Source organism: Cucurbita maxima, unplaced genomic scaffold, assembly GCF_002738345.1.
Source record: "Cucurbita maxima cultivar Rimu unplaced genomic scaffold, Cmax_1.0 Cma_Scf00001, whole genome shotgun sequence".
NCBI lineage: Eukaryota > Viridiplantae > Streptophyta > Magnoliopsida > Cucurbitales > Cucurbitaceae > Cucurbita > Cucurbita maxima.
Genome location: NW_019272017.1, coordinates 2,151,633 through 2,168,298, shown reverse-complemented (window position 1 = coordinate 2,168,298; position 16,666 = coordinate 2,151,633). Strand labels below are relative to the sequence as shown.

The 16,666-nt window shown below is 32.0% G+C and overlaps 3 protein-coding genes across 8 annotated transcripts; all 3 read right to left on the bottom strand.

Moving 5' to 3' along the window:
* Positions 1 to 3,507: 3,507 nt before the first annotated feature.
* On the bottom strand, positions 3,508 to 4,002 carry LOC111485854 (basic form of pathogenesis-related protein 1-like). The gene has a single exon (XM_023132878.1). It carries the CDS (start codon positions 4,000 to 4,002, stop codon positions 3,508 to 3,510), a length of 495 nt encoding a protein of 164 aa, XP_022988646.1.
* A 2,593-nt stretch (positions 4,003 to 6,595) lies between these two features.
* Positions 6,596 to 10,713, bottom strand: LOC111487655 (protein trichome birefringence-like 13). Its single transcript, XM_023135140.1, has 6 exons — positions 10,239 to 10,713; positions 9,528 to 9,705; positions 8,481 to 8,621; positions 7,920 to 8,040; positions 7,114 to 7,248; positions 6,596 to 6,987 (listed from the first exon to the last, which is right to left on the bottom strand). Exons 1-6 carry the CDS (start codon positions 10,657 to 10,659, stop codon positions 6,730 to 6,732), a joined length of 1,254 nt encoding a protein of 417 aa, XP_022990908.1. The 5' UTR covers positions 10,660 to 10,713; the 3' UTR covers positions 6,596 to 6,729.
* Positions 10,714 to 11,898: 1,185 nt separating this feature from the next.
* Positions 11,899 to 16,379, bottom strand: LOC111491988 (uncharacterized protein At3g49720-like). 6 transcript variants are annotated; one of them, XM_023141144.1, is made up of 7 exons: positions 15,970 to 16,379; positions 15,218 to 15,373; positions 14,984 to 15,020; positions 14,347 to 14,388; positions 13,167 to 13,544; positions 12,952 to 13,004; positions 11,899 to 12,379 (listed from the first exon to the last, which is right to left on the bottom strand). In XM_023141144.1, exons 2-7 carry the CDS (start codon positions 15,356 to 15,358, stop codon positions 12,221 to 12,223), a joined length of 810 nt encoding a protein of 269 aa, XP_022996912.1. In that variant the 5' UTR covers positions 15,359 to 15,373; positions 15,970 to 16,379; the 3' UTR covers positions 11,899 to 12,220. The 6 variants fall into 6 exon arrangements, with proteins under 6 accessions (XP_022996912.1, XP_022996886.1, XP_022996895.1 ...); XM_023141118.1 differs by lacking the exon at positions 15,970 to 16,379 and adding an exon at positions 15,480 to 15,942; XM_023141127.1 differs by lacking the exon at positions 15,970 to 16,379 and adding an exon at positions 15,657 to 15,942 and having other exon boundaries at positions 15,218 to 15,541.
* Positions 16,380 to 16,666: the final 287 nt, after the last annotated feature.

The following is a 16,666-nucleotide window of genomic DNA, read 5'->3' as shown; positions in this document are numbered from 1 at the left end:
TCATACAAATATTAGATAAAAAATTGAACTTACCGACTTACTTGTGGTGACTAAGCCAATTGACTCACTCGACTCTAACACCATCTTGTCTGACTTTATCCATTACACATCATTTTAGTCGATAAATTTGTAATTTTAAAATAAAGGTTGAATAAGTTAAATTTTTTATTTAATAAAACTTAAAATATAACTAACATAATTTTTAAAATTTAGAGATTTATTAAACACAATTTTTAAAACATTTTATAAGTTCAGTAGAATATTATATTATTTTATTATTTATGAAATATTATTAAATTTATTGAGATGTTTTAGATTTTTTAATATAAATTAAAAAAATAAAAAATATGTATTAAAAATTATTATATATATGCAAAAAAAAAGATTCTATTTGAGAACCCGGTTCTAGAAAATTGTCCACGGGAATCTGGATTCTGCAAAAAGAAATTGATCTTTTATTTATAATATGAGGGGCATTTCAGTAATTCAACAAATGAGGCATTTTTTTTTTTATTTTACGATTTTGATTATTTTTCAATTATTATTATTATTTCTTTGCCCACGAAGCGGAGAAAAAGACGAAAGCAATGGCCGATAAACAGAGTAAGAAAAAAAATGGTCGGCTTTTGAACTTCTGGTGTCCTCCACTTACTCCGGCCCCGTCGATCTCGATATTCAGAACCGGTGAACGCCGGTAGGTTGCGGCAGTGGGTTTTTGTCTCCGGTGTGGGTCTCATACTGCATCGAGTTAATTGCCGTCGTGGGTCTCCCGATTTGGAGGCCGAAAACACGGTGACTGATTTTTCGCATCTCTGCCGAGTGCATTTCTTCTCGGAGACTTGGAACAGCAACGGGCTGGTGGCTGATGTTCTCAGTGCGAAAATGATCATAGATTTATAATTAAAGAATACNTCTCTATTAACATGACTTTTTTTCTTTTTTTTTTTTTTTTTTTTTTTTTTTTTTTTTTTTTTTTTTTTGCAGGAACTCGAAACAAACCCACGAGATTATTTTAAAGTGGACAAATATCATGATTCGTAACATGGTATCATACCATGAATTTAACTTAGCTATGTTGAACAAAAAACGCTGTAAGCCTTAAAATCGTAGTAAAAAATGTCGAACAAATGAAATATTTTGTTTAATGACTCTAAAAAAAGAAGTCAAATCTCGATTAAGGGGAGTTTATTTTAGAAATTCATATGCTTCAAGGAAGGCTATATGGTGTATTTTGTTCGAGGGAGGCTTTATGATCCTAGGTAATATGTATAGACTTCCCAGGTGGCTCTATGTGGTATACTTAATTAGAGGGGAGACTATGTGATCATCCGTTTATAAGTAAGGAGGTCAAAACAAAGTCATAAGAGTTTATGTTCAAAGTGTACAATATAATACTATCGTATACAATATCATAACTTTATTTCAATTCATAAATTCATGATATTACAATTCATAATATTTTTAAAACCAAATATCTTCGGACCACTGAAGAATTATAAGGTTTTTTCCAATATAATTGTCGGGAGGATCATAATTGCAAACAACAAACTGAGAATTACCCTTACAGGGCACTCTAGCACATCCAAGCCGCACCGAGCTTCACCAGACCATCTGAGTGTAGTGCCCACATTCACCACCCACACATTTATTCAATGCATGATCATACAGCGGCTTCTCGTTCGCCCACAGCTTCATTGCATCCACCCCAGTGAACTCAGGGTAGAACCAGCGGCTATATTTTCTCCGTACGACCCGATTGAGTGAATCATGGCACAATCACCCATTCTTTTTTCCGCACAGGCTTGAGCGTACACGGCCACAGTGCTGCTCCATTGCATGGGGCCGACACCGACCTGAGCTTGAACGTGGTTGTGAAGTGCGAGGTAGTCATGGGGGGCGTTCTGAGCGTTAGTTAGGACAAGGAGGACATGAAAGTGGCAATAAAAGCGGCCATGATCAGAGGGGTTTGAGTCCACATAATTCCGATGAGAGATGAGATGAAGATCGAGAATAAGGGAAGGATTTATATAGAGATGGAAAATTTAATATGGAATGTGATGGGAAAACCATGAATTATAAACTAATTATGTCATTAGGGCTTCACGACTAGATTTTTGTTTGAATTAGGTTCAAATAAATGAAAATTTTCTAAATTTAGTTAGTTTATGAATTTTTTTAGGATTAATGAAGCTTAATCCACGATAATTATAGTCAATCTTAAAAAATACATTTTTACTTGCCATTTATGTATTTACACCGTATATATTTATTATTTTATTTAATTTCATAATTTTTTTTTATTTATTCTTCCATAACTTTTTAAAATATATATTAAAATTGAATTGCTTAATTAAATATTTGAAAATAAATAAATAAGGTTAATATTTTAATTAAAGTTTTGAGTAAATGATGATTTAACCCAAAAAAATTATAATTGAGTTAGATTGGATTTATTATATAACAAGAATTTTTTAGATTAAAAATATTTACGACGTCAATTATGAATTTTTGTATTTTTTTTCTTTTTTAAAAAATAACGGTAACTTAAAACATATCCATAAATAAAATCTCATACCTCTCGATTAATATTATATTTAATTATTATTGAGTTATATTCACTCTACAATTATTATAAAAAATATTTTTATAATAATAAATTCCTAACCTATATTGTAAATTCCAACTCAATATAATTTCTCAAATAAAATAAATTTTCCATTTTAAAAAATTAGAGGATTAATTCCATATCTTTTAACGGATCCAAAAAAAATAAATGCATAAAACCATATCTAATTAGGGTAGAATATTATATTATATTATTATTTATGAAATATTATTAGATTTATTAAGATGTTTTATATTTTTTAATAAAAATTAACTATTAAAAAATGTTATATATATATATATATTGCTAAAAAAATTTGAACCCGGTTCTAGAAAATTGATCGTTTTCTATTAAATGAAGGGCATTTCAGTATTTCGATAAAAGGGCATTTTAGTAATTTAACAAAAACAGACTTTTCTTTGATTTTACCATTGTGATTATTTATTATTTATTATTTATTATTATTGTTGTTTTCTTGCCAACAGAAGAGGAGAAAAAGACGAATGCAGTGGCCAATAGACAGAGTAAGAAAAAATATGGTCGCCTTTTGAGCGTCGGGTGTCCTTTAGTCACTCCAGCCCCGTTGGTCTCGATATTCAAAGACGGTAAATGTCGGTAGGTTGCGGCAATGGGCCTTCGTCTCCGCTATGGGTCTCATAGTGCAGCGGAGTTAAATGCCAGTGTGTAGATTTGTGACTCCTAACACTCGTAATTCTCCAAGATTTTTAATGTGTATTGAAGATTCGTGATTCCTAAAATTCAATGATTCTCCATTAACTTTTGTAGTTTTAGATGGAAATTTTCGATAGATAATTTCGTGCAAAACTTCATTTTCATTCATAAATTCATGATTCTCTCCCAACATTTATTACAATTCATAAAAATTTTAAAATCAAATCTAGTTAGAGAGAAGAACCATAAGGCTTGTCCCCAATATAGTTGCCCGGAGGATCATAATTGCAAACAACAAACTGAGAATTACCCTTACATGGCACTCTAGCACATCCAAGTCGCACTGAGCTTCGCCACACCATCTGAGTGTAGTGCCCACATTCACCACCCACGCATTTGTTCAATGCATAATCATACAGCGGCTTCTCTTTTGCCCACAGCTTCACTGCATCCACCCCAGTGAACTCAGGGTAGTACCCAGCGGCTATGTTTTCGCCGTACGGTCCGGTTGAGTGAATCATGGCACAGTCACCCTTTCTTTTTTCTGCATAGGCTTGAGCGTACGCGGCCAAGGTGTTGCTCCATTGCATGGGGCCAACACCAACCTGGGCTCGAATGCTATTGTGAAGTGCGAGGTAGTCACTGGGGGCATTTTGAGCGTTGGTTAGAGTGAGGAGGAACATGAAAGTGGCCATGAAAGCGGCTAGAGGAGTTTGAGTCCACATAATTCCGATGAGAGGTGAGATGAAGATTGAGAATAAGGGAAGGATTTATATAGAGATGAAAAACTTAATATGGAATGTGATTGAAAAAGGATGAATTATAAACTAATTATGCATGTTTGGAAATTCAATGAGAATACATTTATTATGCTTTCCATATTTAATTACATATTTAATTACCGACTAGATTTTTGTTTGAATTAGGTTCAAATATTATTTATGAATTTTACTTATATTAACGAAAGATTCATTATTTACTTATATATTTATTGTTTTATTTAATTTCATAATTTTTTTTTATTTATTCTTCAACTTTTTAAAATATTATTGAAATTAAATGGTTTAATTAAGGGTTGAAAATAAATAATGTTAATATTTTTTGAGTATTAATATTTTAATTACTATTGAGTCAGAGTGAGATTGATTGTACCATTATTATTAAAAAAAAATAATAATAATAATTTTAGAACAATTAGTTAAAATAAAAAGTATTAATAAAAATCATTTTATAACCAATCAAATTCCAACATATATTGCAATACAATTCCCCAAATAAAATAAAGTTTCCATTTTTAAAAATTAGAGGATTAATTCTATATTTTTATGAATCCTTAAAAAAAAAAAAAAAAATCCAATTAAGAACGATTATGAAAAAGCAAAATTTGAACTGCTCACAATTAAATTTCAAAACATGTTTTTTTTTTTTTTTTTTTTTTTTTTTTTTTTTTTTTTTTTTTTTTTTTTTTTTTTTTTTTACAAGAAAAATTGATGATTGTTTATCAAATAGTTGAATTTTGGTAAGTAATTTAAAAGGGATTAAAATAGAATTTTTTTTTAAAAGAAATTATTTAATGGTTTCTTTATTGTATTTATGGTATGCACACAAACCCTGTCTTGGAGATAGAATTTTGTGTCTGGATCATTCATGAATATCAAATTAATGTCATTTTCTTATATAATTCATCGATTTTCATTATTTTTAATATGCATATTTTTTAGAATAGTAAATATCTAGATATTTACCTTAAATTACAGTTTACCATGTTTGCTCTTTTATTAAAAGCAAATATATTGTATTCATTTCCTATTCTATCATTTTATTGTTATTTTCATATTATTTATAATTTATCATATTCTTCTATTCTGCAAATAATTATAAATAGAGAACTTTCACCACTACTACTGACGTACGTTGGTTTCAGCAAACATTGTAATAGTATCAGAGTCCTTTAGGTTTAACAACATTGATCCTTTCTTCTTTATAGCTTCCGAATCCTCTTATCATCTTCTTCCTTTCAACACTCTACTCCATATGATCACCATCAAACTTTCTTCCTCCAGTTATCTTTTTTGGAAAAGTCAACTTCTTCCTCTCCGTGAGAGTCAAGACATGTTGGATTATGTTGATGGAACTATGGTTCTACCACCTCGCTTTGAATCAGAAACCTCCTTAACACATATAATATATGTAATTTGGATATATATTTATACCTATAAAGACAGATATCCTAACCCCTTTTAAAACTGTCCAAATAAGTTCTAAACTTTTATATGTATATCTATTTGGTTCTTAGACGTCCAAATAAGTTCTAAACTTTTATATGTATATCCATTTGGTTCTTAGACTTTCATTTTCTTGACATATTTTACATTTTTTAAATTTATGGATCAACCAGACAAAAATAAATAAATAAATAAATAAAAGTTAATTAAGGGTCCCATTAAACAAGATATAATTCTACGTTAAATAAATAAATTATTTTAAAGAAAAATAGAGATATAATAGATACAATATCCAAAGTTTAATAACTTAATGTAAAAATAGAAAATGTATTGAGCTTTTATAATTTTAAATGTAAAAACTAAATAGAAATGATAAGAAATTAATTTGACAATAAATGCATACTTAAAAACATGGTTGTCATATGTATTTATTATGTTAACAATTATATTACATAAATGGTGAGATACTAAAGATAATTAAGATATAAAATAGAAAAAGAAAATTAAAAAAAAAATGATAAATTAGTCAAATAATAATGAGCATTTACGAAAAATTTGTTAGACATTAAGACTACCCAACACAGATTATGGCAATATCAAGATATTTGTTTAAGAATATGATGTCACAAATATTTTTGTAAATTTTTTTTTTTTTTTTTTTTTTTACTTCTAAACTAAATTATATATTTTGTCTCCGGTAACAACTTCACCGCTAGCAAATATTGTCTTCTTTGGGCTTTCGCTTTCGGACTTCCTCTCANGGCTTTAAAACGCGTCTCCTAAGAGAAGGTTTCCACACCTTTATAAATGGTGGTTTGTTCTCCTCCCAACTAATGTGAGACATCACAATCCACCCCCCTTCGCTGTTTCTCGAAGGGGGCAGACACGAGGTGAACAAACCACATTGGTTGTGGAAATAATGGAGGATGCTCCACATTGGATGGGGAGGAGAACAAACCACCATTTATAAGGGTGTGGAAACCTTCCTGCATTTTAAAACCTTGAGAGGAAGCCCGACAGGAAAAGCCCAAAGAGAACAATATCTGCTAGCGGTGGATCTATTGTAAAGAACTAACTAGATTGGGAAGCATCCTTGAAAATTTCAAACCTGATAACCAAGTTGAGAATATTAATCCTTCTCTTCAATTCTACCAATAAATATGATCCAAGAGCACTTTTAACAGGTAAAAAAGCAATGCAATTTCAGGGTGTTAAGGATAAATTATACTAACTTCTAATGTTGTATAGATGCTGTATGAACAAGTCGTTCCATGTATCGGTGAGTCCCGGCAAGCACCAATGCATACAGTCGTCGTGCTTCTTTCCACCAGCTGAGGCAGGATGTGCATCAGCTCTCAACTCACTCATGGGAGTTATGTTCAAAATATGGAAACTGGTTCCATTAAGGGCCTTGAGGAGGTGCTCATTTACGAGACGAACCTCGACATTGGTTCTGTTATTGCTCAGCGAGAACAGATCCTCGGCCTGAAAGACGACTACCCTTTGAGACGGTTTGTTTCATTTAGGAGAAATCATGGAAGACGCACAGAATAATAATCTATGTCTAGCAGAGCTTTCGTTAGAATATGGAATAAAATGTGAGTTGATCACCTGCTGTGGAGATAGAGGCTGCTGCCGCTGGCAAGAACCACCTTGGTACCAGTCACCTCCTTCAAAATGTCTAGGTGATTGCGTGCGGAAGAATTTGATTGCACCGGGTGGCATTCTTTTCTCAACGTATGGTATCTACAATGAACAAGAGATCATTCACAAAATGATAAAGCAAAAATGAGATCCAGCACAATTCTTTCCCATATTTAGTACAAGGTCAATTCCTATATACATTTCGACACTAGGTGTGAAATCTTACATCAATCAGTTAGGAGAGAACGAAACATTATTTATAAGAATGTAGAAACCTCTCTCTAGCCGCCGCATTTAAAATATCTTGAGGGGAAGTCTGAAAGAGAAAGCCCAAAAAGGGTAATATCTGCTAGCGGTAGGCTTGGACTGTTACACTAAGAGTGTTCATGATCTAACTCATGATTGCGTACCTTTGGGCAGTTAATGCACATCTCACAACACAATATTTTAGTGTTCGAAGTTCTTATAATATTTGATAAAATATCAAACAGAGGTGGCCATAAAAACTTGAATGCAGACTTCAGTGAACTCAAAATATTATGAATTTGAGTGAAACAATTATTTAAACTGAAAATTTAAAAACTTAAGAATGACTCGTGTTGATCTTTAGTTTATAAATGGAAATATTTGCACCTAATTGAACATGATTGAGTCCGCTGAAAAGTTTCTAGTTTGAAAAATTATCTGAAAACAAGTTAGAATTTAGCTCACACAGTCTAGAATAGTTAATAGATCAAACTGACATCCAAGAGAGGAAATAAAGAATTGTGTACCATATGTTGCAGAACCTTGTCCAAGCCAACATCAGGAGGTACTGGAGGGATGATAGGCTGACCCATTTCGAAGAAAAGCATTGGTGATTTTACAGGGTCAAATTTTGAAGGTGCCCACCACCTATTTGAAAGAAATGAACAAGTCCAAATTACCTATCTAAAAAATCAAATACATGCAAACTTGATTGTCGATGGATTTGAAAGGGAATATTTTGTCAAAAACAATCAAAGAATGTGATCATATAGTTGGACGAATATAAGATATCAACAGCATTCTAACCTAGTCAAATCATCGTAATTCTCTCGCCTTCTACAGTCGAAATTTCCTACGTTCCACGTGATAAAAACATCAAAATAGCATGTAGAAATTATTTCAAAGTTTTTGAGGTTAGCAGAATATAATCCTATCATGATGTGGTTCTCATACATATTTATCAATTATCATACTTCGTTATGCCAAATTCCACGAAGTCAAACTAAAGTATGTATTTCCACCCCCCCACAACTAAAATTATGCATACCATAAAAGCTGAGTTGAATTGGAAAAACAAATTTAAGTACCAGTGTCCTGTGTTGAAAACTAAAATATCATGGAAGTTTGGAGCCTCTATCCATGAACTTTCTGGAATGTCAACATCAACTCTGTAACCTTCTTTATATCCAAGAGATTCCAATTCTCCACCGTCAGCATTAGCTGACCACCTGACTCAAACAGAAGTAGGAACAAATAATGTTAGTTGTCAACTGCTACAGCGCAACAAAAAGATGAAAGTGGAAATTGTAATGTAAACGTGAGAAGTCCTTTTATACAACATACCGTGTACTGGAAAAGAAAAGGTACAAAAGGGCAAATAGTTTGGAAAATGTCTATAAGCTTCCCCAGTGAGAGAAGTACGTGGCTTAGAGACACGTTGCTTAAATGAGATTTTAAACAATACACCTTTGGAACACAGTTGATTGAGACGTTTTTCATCAAGAAACAAAGCTTTTCATTAAAAAAATTTCATGAGCCCAGTGAGTCCTCGGGAATGTTTGGTGCCAAAATCTTGAGTCGACTCCCTTAAAAGTAATGAAATGTACTAAAGAACGAAGGGAAGCTCCCACTTCGAACGGAACTCAATTGTGCGGTTCTCATGGGCGACAAAGCATTGGAGAAAAAGGTAATCCCGACTTACCTAATTGTGTATGCTCCCTATAAGGAACCTAAAAAAAACCGTTTCCTACTAGAGAAGTGAAGATTTTAATGATATCCTCACAGGATAACAGTAAATTCCAAAGTTCTATCCACAAGAACATTTTGCTCATGAGCAATCCTAAAACCATCAAACCCCTTCAGCTACTCTCAGCCCTTTGTTATCCTAAGACCTCCACTAGAGAAGTGAACATTTTGTTATGCTCCCTATTCTACTCTTTTGATGAACAAATTAGATGCCTAATCCAAGAATGGTAGGAAAATGATAGACAAAACATTTGGTGTAAATTCGACAGATCAGACAATATCCAAATTTCTAACGGCGTGAAAGATCATGAAGAAATAGAAGAGTTCGATGGATATAAGAATTGGTGGTTAATGATAAATCAAACTAGTCATCATAACACATTACTTACGATGCATATCGCGCCAGAATATTTGTTCTATGATATGTAATAGTAAGATTGTACTTCAGAAATGAAAAACCACGATCAGCACCAGCAGGACGCCACTTTTTCACTTCACCCGGCACGCGTTTCAGAGAACAAAAAAGTGAAACAAACATGTTCCTATTTAAGGAGTCGCCAACAAATCCTGCACTGCAAAACATTCATAAAGTCCATATCCAGCATTATAATAGACATAGATTGATCAAATATATAAGCATGCCTATGCCAAAAATATGGATAAAAGATCAAATATAACATAATCAATTAACATGGTACTAAACTAAGAATAGAAGGTTCTGCATTTGAATTTCTGCCTAATTTTCAAGCTCGCCAATGGAAGTACTAAAAATTTGTATGAATATGTCATAACCCGTCAGCTTCACCTGATATATTCTACTTTCTCCACTCGCATCAGAGACCAATTTCATGTTAACTGTGAACTGAAATCATGAAAAGAAATGTCTGTCTATTTTACTGAATGAAAAGAGAGTACGGAAATTATAACTAAGCAACGCTCGGGAACTTGATAACGCTTCATCATTTAAGTACAAACTTCTTTTTGTGCCCCCAGAAATCTTTGCAAGCAAAACAATTTAAGTACTCAACAGTTAAGCACAAACAGACAGCAGGACGCGGAAAAAAATTGCAGCAAGGATGAAAGGGAGACCAAGCGAGTACCGATGTTAATATTTCTAAACTTCTCGAGAAAGGAAACCGGATCAAAATGCGGAAGATCACATTGCTTCGGCTTCCAATGCCAATTGATGATTTGGGGAGCATTGGACTTGTTCGCCGCATAGCAGTTCCAGCCTTTGAAAATCTCTTTGCAGGTGTGGTCGTACTTGGAGGTTCTCAAATTCGGATCGTAATACCAACTTCCATCGGAATAATCGCACGACCCGTCCCTAGCCGCCTTCGATCTCCCGGATCTATCGCCATTGTTGAATTGGATGCTCTGATGCGGTTGTAGAGGGGCCGAGGTTTTACGGAAAGCTGAGAGAGCGAGAAGAATGGAAAGGAAGCAGATAAGAGAGAGTAAGGGGAAAAGAGGAACTTGCTTCGCTTGGTAATGACGATGGTGGTTCTCCCTCACCGCCATGGCCGGAGCCGGAGATTCCAGCTCTAAACGCTCATTCTCATTCGCTGATATATATTATTCTTTTTTTTTTAATAAACTTTGCTTCAAAATTATGATGCTGTTTAGTAAAATTACAAGTTTAATTTTTCAAGTTAAGAGCTCTTGTCTCTTTCGTTGTTTAATTTTTAAAATTATAAATTATAAAATTTAAAAGATTTACTTAATATAAAATTAAAAATTTAGAGGGATGAAATATCATTGAAATTTATATTTAATAAATAATTTTTTTTAAATGCATTTGTAAAAAAATGCACAAAATTTAAAACTCGTTAATTTATTAAACACACAGCACAAAAAGTTAGAAATTAAAATAATTATTTACTAAATTAATAAAAAATATATATATATATATATATTTTGTTCCGAGACAAAAATAAATAAATAAATAAATAAAAGTATTAATAATTTATTTCAAAAATATTTTTAAATTTTTAAACCGTTTCAAAAATACCTTTGAATTTTAAATTTTTTATATCATACCCTTCAAATTTAAAAAATAAAATAAAAAATACTCACTATTATCCTAGAATAATATGTTTAAAAAATACACATGAAAGTAAAAAAAAAAAAAAAAAAAAAAAAAAAAAAAAAAAAAAAAAAAAAAAAAAAAAAAAAAAAAAAAAAAAAAAAAAAAAAAAAAAAAAAAAAAAAAAAAAAAAAAAAAAAAAAAAAAAAAAAAAAAAAAAAATTTAATGTTATTTTTGAAAGTTCTTTTTAATTTAAAAATGTGTTTTTTAAAGTTTTTAAAAAAAATTTAAAGGTATTTTTTAAGAAAACACTTATGAAAGTTAGGTATCTTTTTTAACAAAGAATTAACTGCTTTCATTTAAAATTAATATAAATATATTTTAAAATTAATATAAATATATTTTTGAATTTTATTTGAGAGAGTGAACACAGCCATATCTCTCTCTTTATTTGGTAGTGGTAGATCGCATTTGAATAAGCATTTGAGAATTTTGTTGGGAGTATTATTTTTAAACAACACTCAGCATAAGGAAAAAGAAATTTTTCTTATTGTTTGAGTTTTTGTTTATATTTTATGGATCTTGTTTATGCTTCCGCTCCACATTCATTTCAAAGTATTATGAAAGCATTTTTATCGTGGCATCAGTGATGATAATGTTCATACAAAAACTTTAAAATCCTGCTATTACCGAAAGATTCCACGCCCAAGTCTCTGTACAAAGCAAAAACAGAGAAAAGAAAAATGATTCTTATTCACATCCATATTTCCACAAGAAAAATTTGAAATATGGATACCATTTGTAAGAATTCATATTTACAAACGGGAAAAAATGTACGGAACAGAAGACCCAAAAGCAATGGAGCAAACTCATGCCAACACTTTTGACTGATTACTCATATCAAACAAAAGGTCTGATATTTGTCAGACTAAACCTAAAAAGACCTTGAAATAAATTTACTGATCTAAAATGAATGAGTGACTGATAATTAAATTTGAAGCATGGTTTCAATTGGCTAAAGAATTGGACCCAAAAAAAAAAAAAAATCAATAGTTTTAATGGAATGGTTCTGACTTGAGAAGAAAGATTTGGCAGGCTGGTTCGAATGAGATGTCTTTTAACATATTGTTAAGCCTCTCTTTAGCAGCAGCATCTTCTTTAAACTTCCTTTGAGCTAAATACATTTTCCACCAAGAAGGACTTCGGAGTTTGGCCTACAAAATTCACAAACAAATTGAAGCCTAATGATCATTGCATGAGTAAGTAAAATTCAACTACATGTGACACTCGGGAAATTTCGAGTATTGATTATCGAGAATGAAACACATGTTAAGGGCTGTTGGGAGGTAATCCCACGTTGGCAAATTTAGGGAATGATGATGGGTTTATAAGTAAGGAATATATCTCCATTCGTACTAGTGTTTTTGGGGAAGTCCAAAGCAAAGTCATGAGAACTTATGCTCAAAGTGAATAATATCATATCATTGGAGAGTCGTTATTCCTAACAAAATGTTGTCATGACATAGAACCAACCAAGTTGAAATTCAAATCATAAACCATTAACTACGTAGTAGATCTTCTAGAATTTGTTTGCTGTTTCTTGACCATTACATTTTATTTCAGAACATGCACCGTGAGTGAACAAAATGTGACAAATCAGTGATAGAATGACATCGAATCTTCGCACCGTCGCAGTGTATGTTCATTCGACATTTAAAACTTAGTGTTTCAAACTAAAATGTCCAACAATCAAAGAGGATTAGACTTAAAGTTCCATAATTCTAACCTGGCGGTTGTATCTGGATCTGTTGAATTTCGAAACTGGAAAATCTGGATGACCTGCATAGGATAGAAAATGAGACGAATGAGAAGTATAGCAGTAACATTGAAGACCCAGGACATGCAGTTTGAAACTAAAAAACATTAGAAATAATGATATATCCGACTCTGAGTTCAAGCATTTTTAATCTCTAGAAAACAAAACTGTAATGAAGGATTTACCTGCAAATATGACAATACCATCTCTAGATACCCTCATAAACTCGGGAATTGTTTCGTTAAGGTATCTTGAAGACATATATTCCAAAGTATCTGAAACTATAACATGAGAAAATGATTTCTCCCTATAAGGCAGCGGAAATTTCATATCAGAAACATGGACAATTTCTCTCTCAATGAGATCCCAGCAGCACGAATCAGCACCATCGGTGTCATATGGATCCATACCCCAATCTACATAATCATCCTTGTCTTCGAGCAATTCGGGCATCACTGAACCAGTATCAGGGCCAACATATAACACTTTGTTCATGTTATAGTCATATACTTCCTTTAACAATGTTATTATTGTTTGAACTTCCGAAGTGCAAAATGTATGACCTGCCATTATGATCTAGCAATATTAAATACCTGAGAGATTCCTTGTCAAAGAACATGGGTGATCGTTTCTGTACGTGTTGTATACGCTGGCAGATTCATGAATATATTCAATCGTTTCCTTCAAAAACTTCGGTTATAAATTGTTTTCCACTCATGAGGTTCTTTTCTTCTGTACTTTTAGTTCTTTCTAAATTAATAAAAAGAAATTTATAAATGAGAATGATCAAGAACACTAGCAGTACATTGGTGTACATGGACCTTTATGGTAATTCTCAAGTGGCCTAGTCTAATTTCCAAATCCATGAAGAAAATTCAGCTGTCTAACTTTAGCAAGCTCAAGGTTGCAAATGTTCAAACAAATAACGGAATACCAAATAAGCAATTGTATCACCTACAAACAATGATAATCTAATATTCTTTTTCTACCATGGGCCGAGCTATAGATTGTTGAGAGACCAACTGGGAGTAGAGGAGTTAGTCCAAATCTCAGTGATATATGAAACGAAGGCAATGTTATTTATTCTGATATGACCTACGCAAAGTGCTCCTTGTCCATATAGAACTTAAAACAAAGTCGTCATTAACAAATTGATCAATTATGAGGAATTCCAGACGAATTACAAAATTTATACCACTAATATGGAACAGGAATTCTGGTTCAAGACGGTCAAAATCCAATTTGTCAATTTTAACCAAGCTTGATTGATGACTGAATTATATTCTCAGTGAAGCAATGCTGCAATGTTATTGTACTAATTATTAAAAGTCGTTGTAGTGACTTCGTAAAGATAAGACAGAATACCTTCAACGTCATTCTCAACATCTGTGATACTTCCCTGCCCACCTACCATGCGAAGATAAAGAATAAGAAATTAGATGCGCATATTCAGATTAAGAATAGAAAATATTATATAACAGTGAAGACAATTTGAAATTAGAAGTTCAAAACAAAAAAAAAATTGAGAAGAAAAGAACTTGGATATCAAGCAAAAAGGAAAACAAATTTGAGAAGAAAAGAATTTGGTTATCAGAAAAAAGATAAAAGCCTTGTTTATTTGTTTTTTTTTTTTTTTTTTTCTCGTCTTTGCTAAAGTCTCTTATCTCTATACTTTCGGACTTGCCCTATTTTGGTCCCAAATACCTTTTTTAAAAAAAGAGAACTATTTTGTCCCTTGTTAATTTGTCTCCAATGGCTACCTCGGCTAACTTATGTGACTTCAATTCATGTCTATGTCAACAAGTTAAATTCATTTGATAAACAATTTTTGTGAATGTAACAATGAGCAAAATTTCTATATTTTGAAAGATAAAAAACAAAAATATACATTTAAAAATTCGAAATCTAAAACGAATATTAAACCGTTGCTTCATCGTGTAGGCATCCAGCCAACTTAATTAACTTAGCTACTGTCCCTCCGAGTTTAGTAACAAATACGAACCTGATGCATGATGGAGATATCCTATAAAAACGATTGCCTGAAAATTACAGAAAACATGCAAGTAAGATTTACGACCTGAATTCGATATTTTCCAGAATTAAACAAAAAAAGAAATCACAATTCAATAAATATATGTTTTGATAACGTGATTCAATTATAGTAATCGAAAAGGGAACATTATGTTTGCATTGAAAGAAAGGGGAAGAGAAGAGGTATAATCGTAAAAGGAAGTACCATCGTCAGAAGACATAGGAATGATAAAATTGACAGTAGTGAATTTATGTATTGATTAGCGCCACGAGCAACATAGCGATTTACTCGATTTTGCCTCATTAACACCATAGTCATTGGCATAGAAACTTCAAAGCCGCTCATGACTGAGTTAGAACCCTGTGTGAAATAGTTTCCAGTATCAAAATAACTTGAATTTCTGTAGGATCATCACTTCAAAGCTAATGAGAACAATATTCTTCACTGATTCATATATCATATGCACCTCCTACTCCTCTACTATATTTATTTCACACGATTCAAATAAGCTGGAGTGATATACTGATCCTACCACACCAATTAAATGCGATGTATATATCAATTTACGATGATACAATCAAAGGAACAACAAATTTTTAGAGTCATTAGCTTAAAAACAAAAGAAAAACAGCACAGTGGATACTGAAATTCATCACATTGAGTCGTAGCCGAGAAACTCAACCACATTCCAAATTCAAAATCTGCTATAATTAAATACGAAAGCGATCACACTAAATTTCGAGCAAATAGAGCACAATCGCAACAATGCATCCACTGTTCGCTATTATAACCAGAACACATCCACTACCAATCACTACCAACTCTAAACACACAAATGAATACTTTGGAAGCAAAAGAATAGTGATTCGAGTTTATGAAATCCTAGAAAGTAAAGAAACAGTAAACAATCGAAACGAAAGAATTGCAGAATTACGAGGAAGCGGATAGCGTGTTACCGGAAGCGAAGAAAACTGCAAAACTTCGGGACTCCCTTCCCGATTAGAACACGCTTCGAATCTTTGAAGGACTGATTGAACTTTTTGGCTCTCGAAGAAACAGAGCGCTGTTGAGAGAGAGGAGTAGAGGTTAGTCAAATAAATGGGCTCCTTTTATACCTTACCCTTCCGTGCGCTGGTACCGAAAAAAAATAACAAATAAAAATTTAAAATAATTTAGCAAAAAAATATTCGCTGCATAAGTTAAACTAAACCTTTGGTTTAAATCATAATGGTTGTTGAGATTTATTTAAGTAGATTTTTTTTTTTATTTAAATGCTTACAAATATAACAATTTAATACGTGAATTGTAGAAAAAATAGACAATAAATTAAAAAATAGTGGATCGTATATCTAGATTTCGAATAAGCAAAAAATAATAATAATAATAATAATAAATAATATTTAAATTGTAAATTTTAAAAAATAAATCTCCATTGAATTTTATTTAATTTAATATTTTAAAATTTTAAAATAATATTATGACTGATTTTAGTGCTATAGAAAAAAGGAATGAGTCGCCCGACCTGCGATAGGAGTTTTATTTTTTGATTATGATGTGTGCTAAGACATTGTGATTTGCTTCACCCTACAATTTCTAATTTGGGTTTCAAATGGGTTTAACGCTCAATGTTGAAGAACTCCAAAATCCAACCAG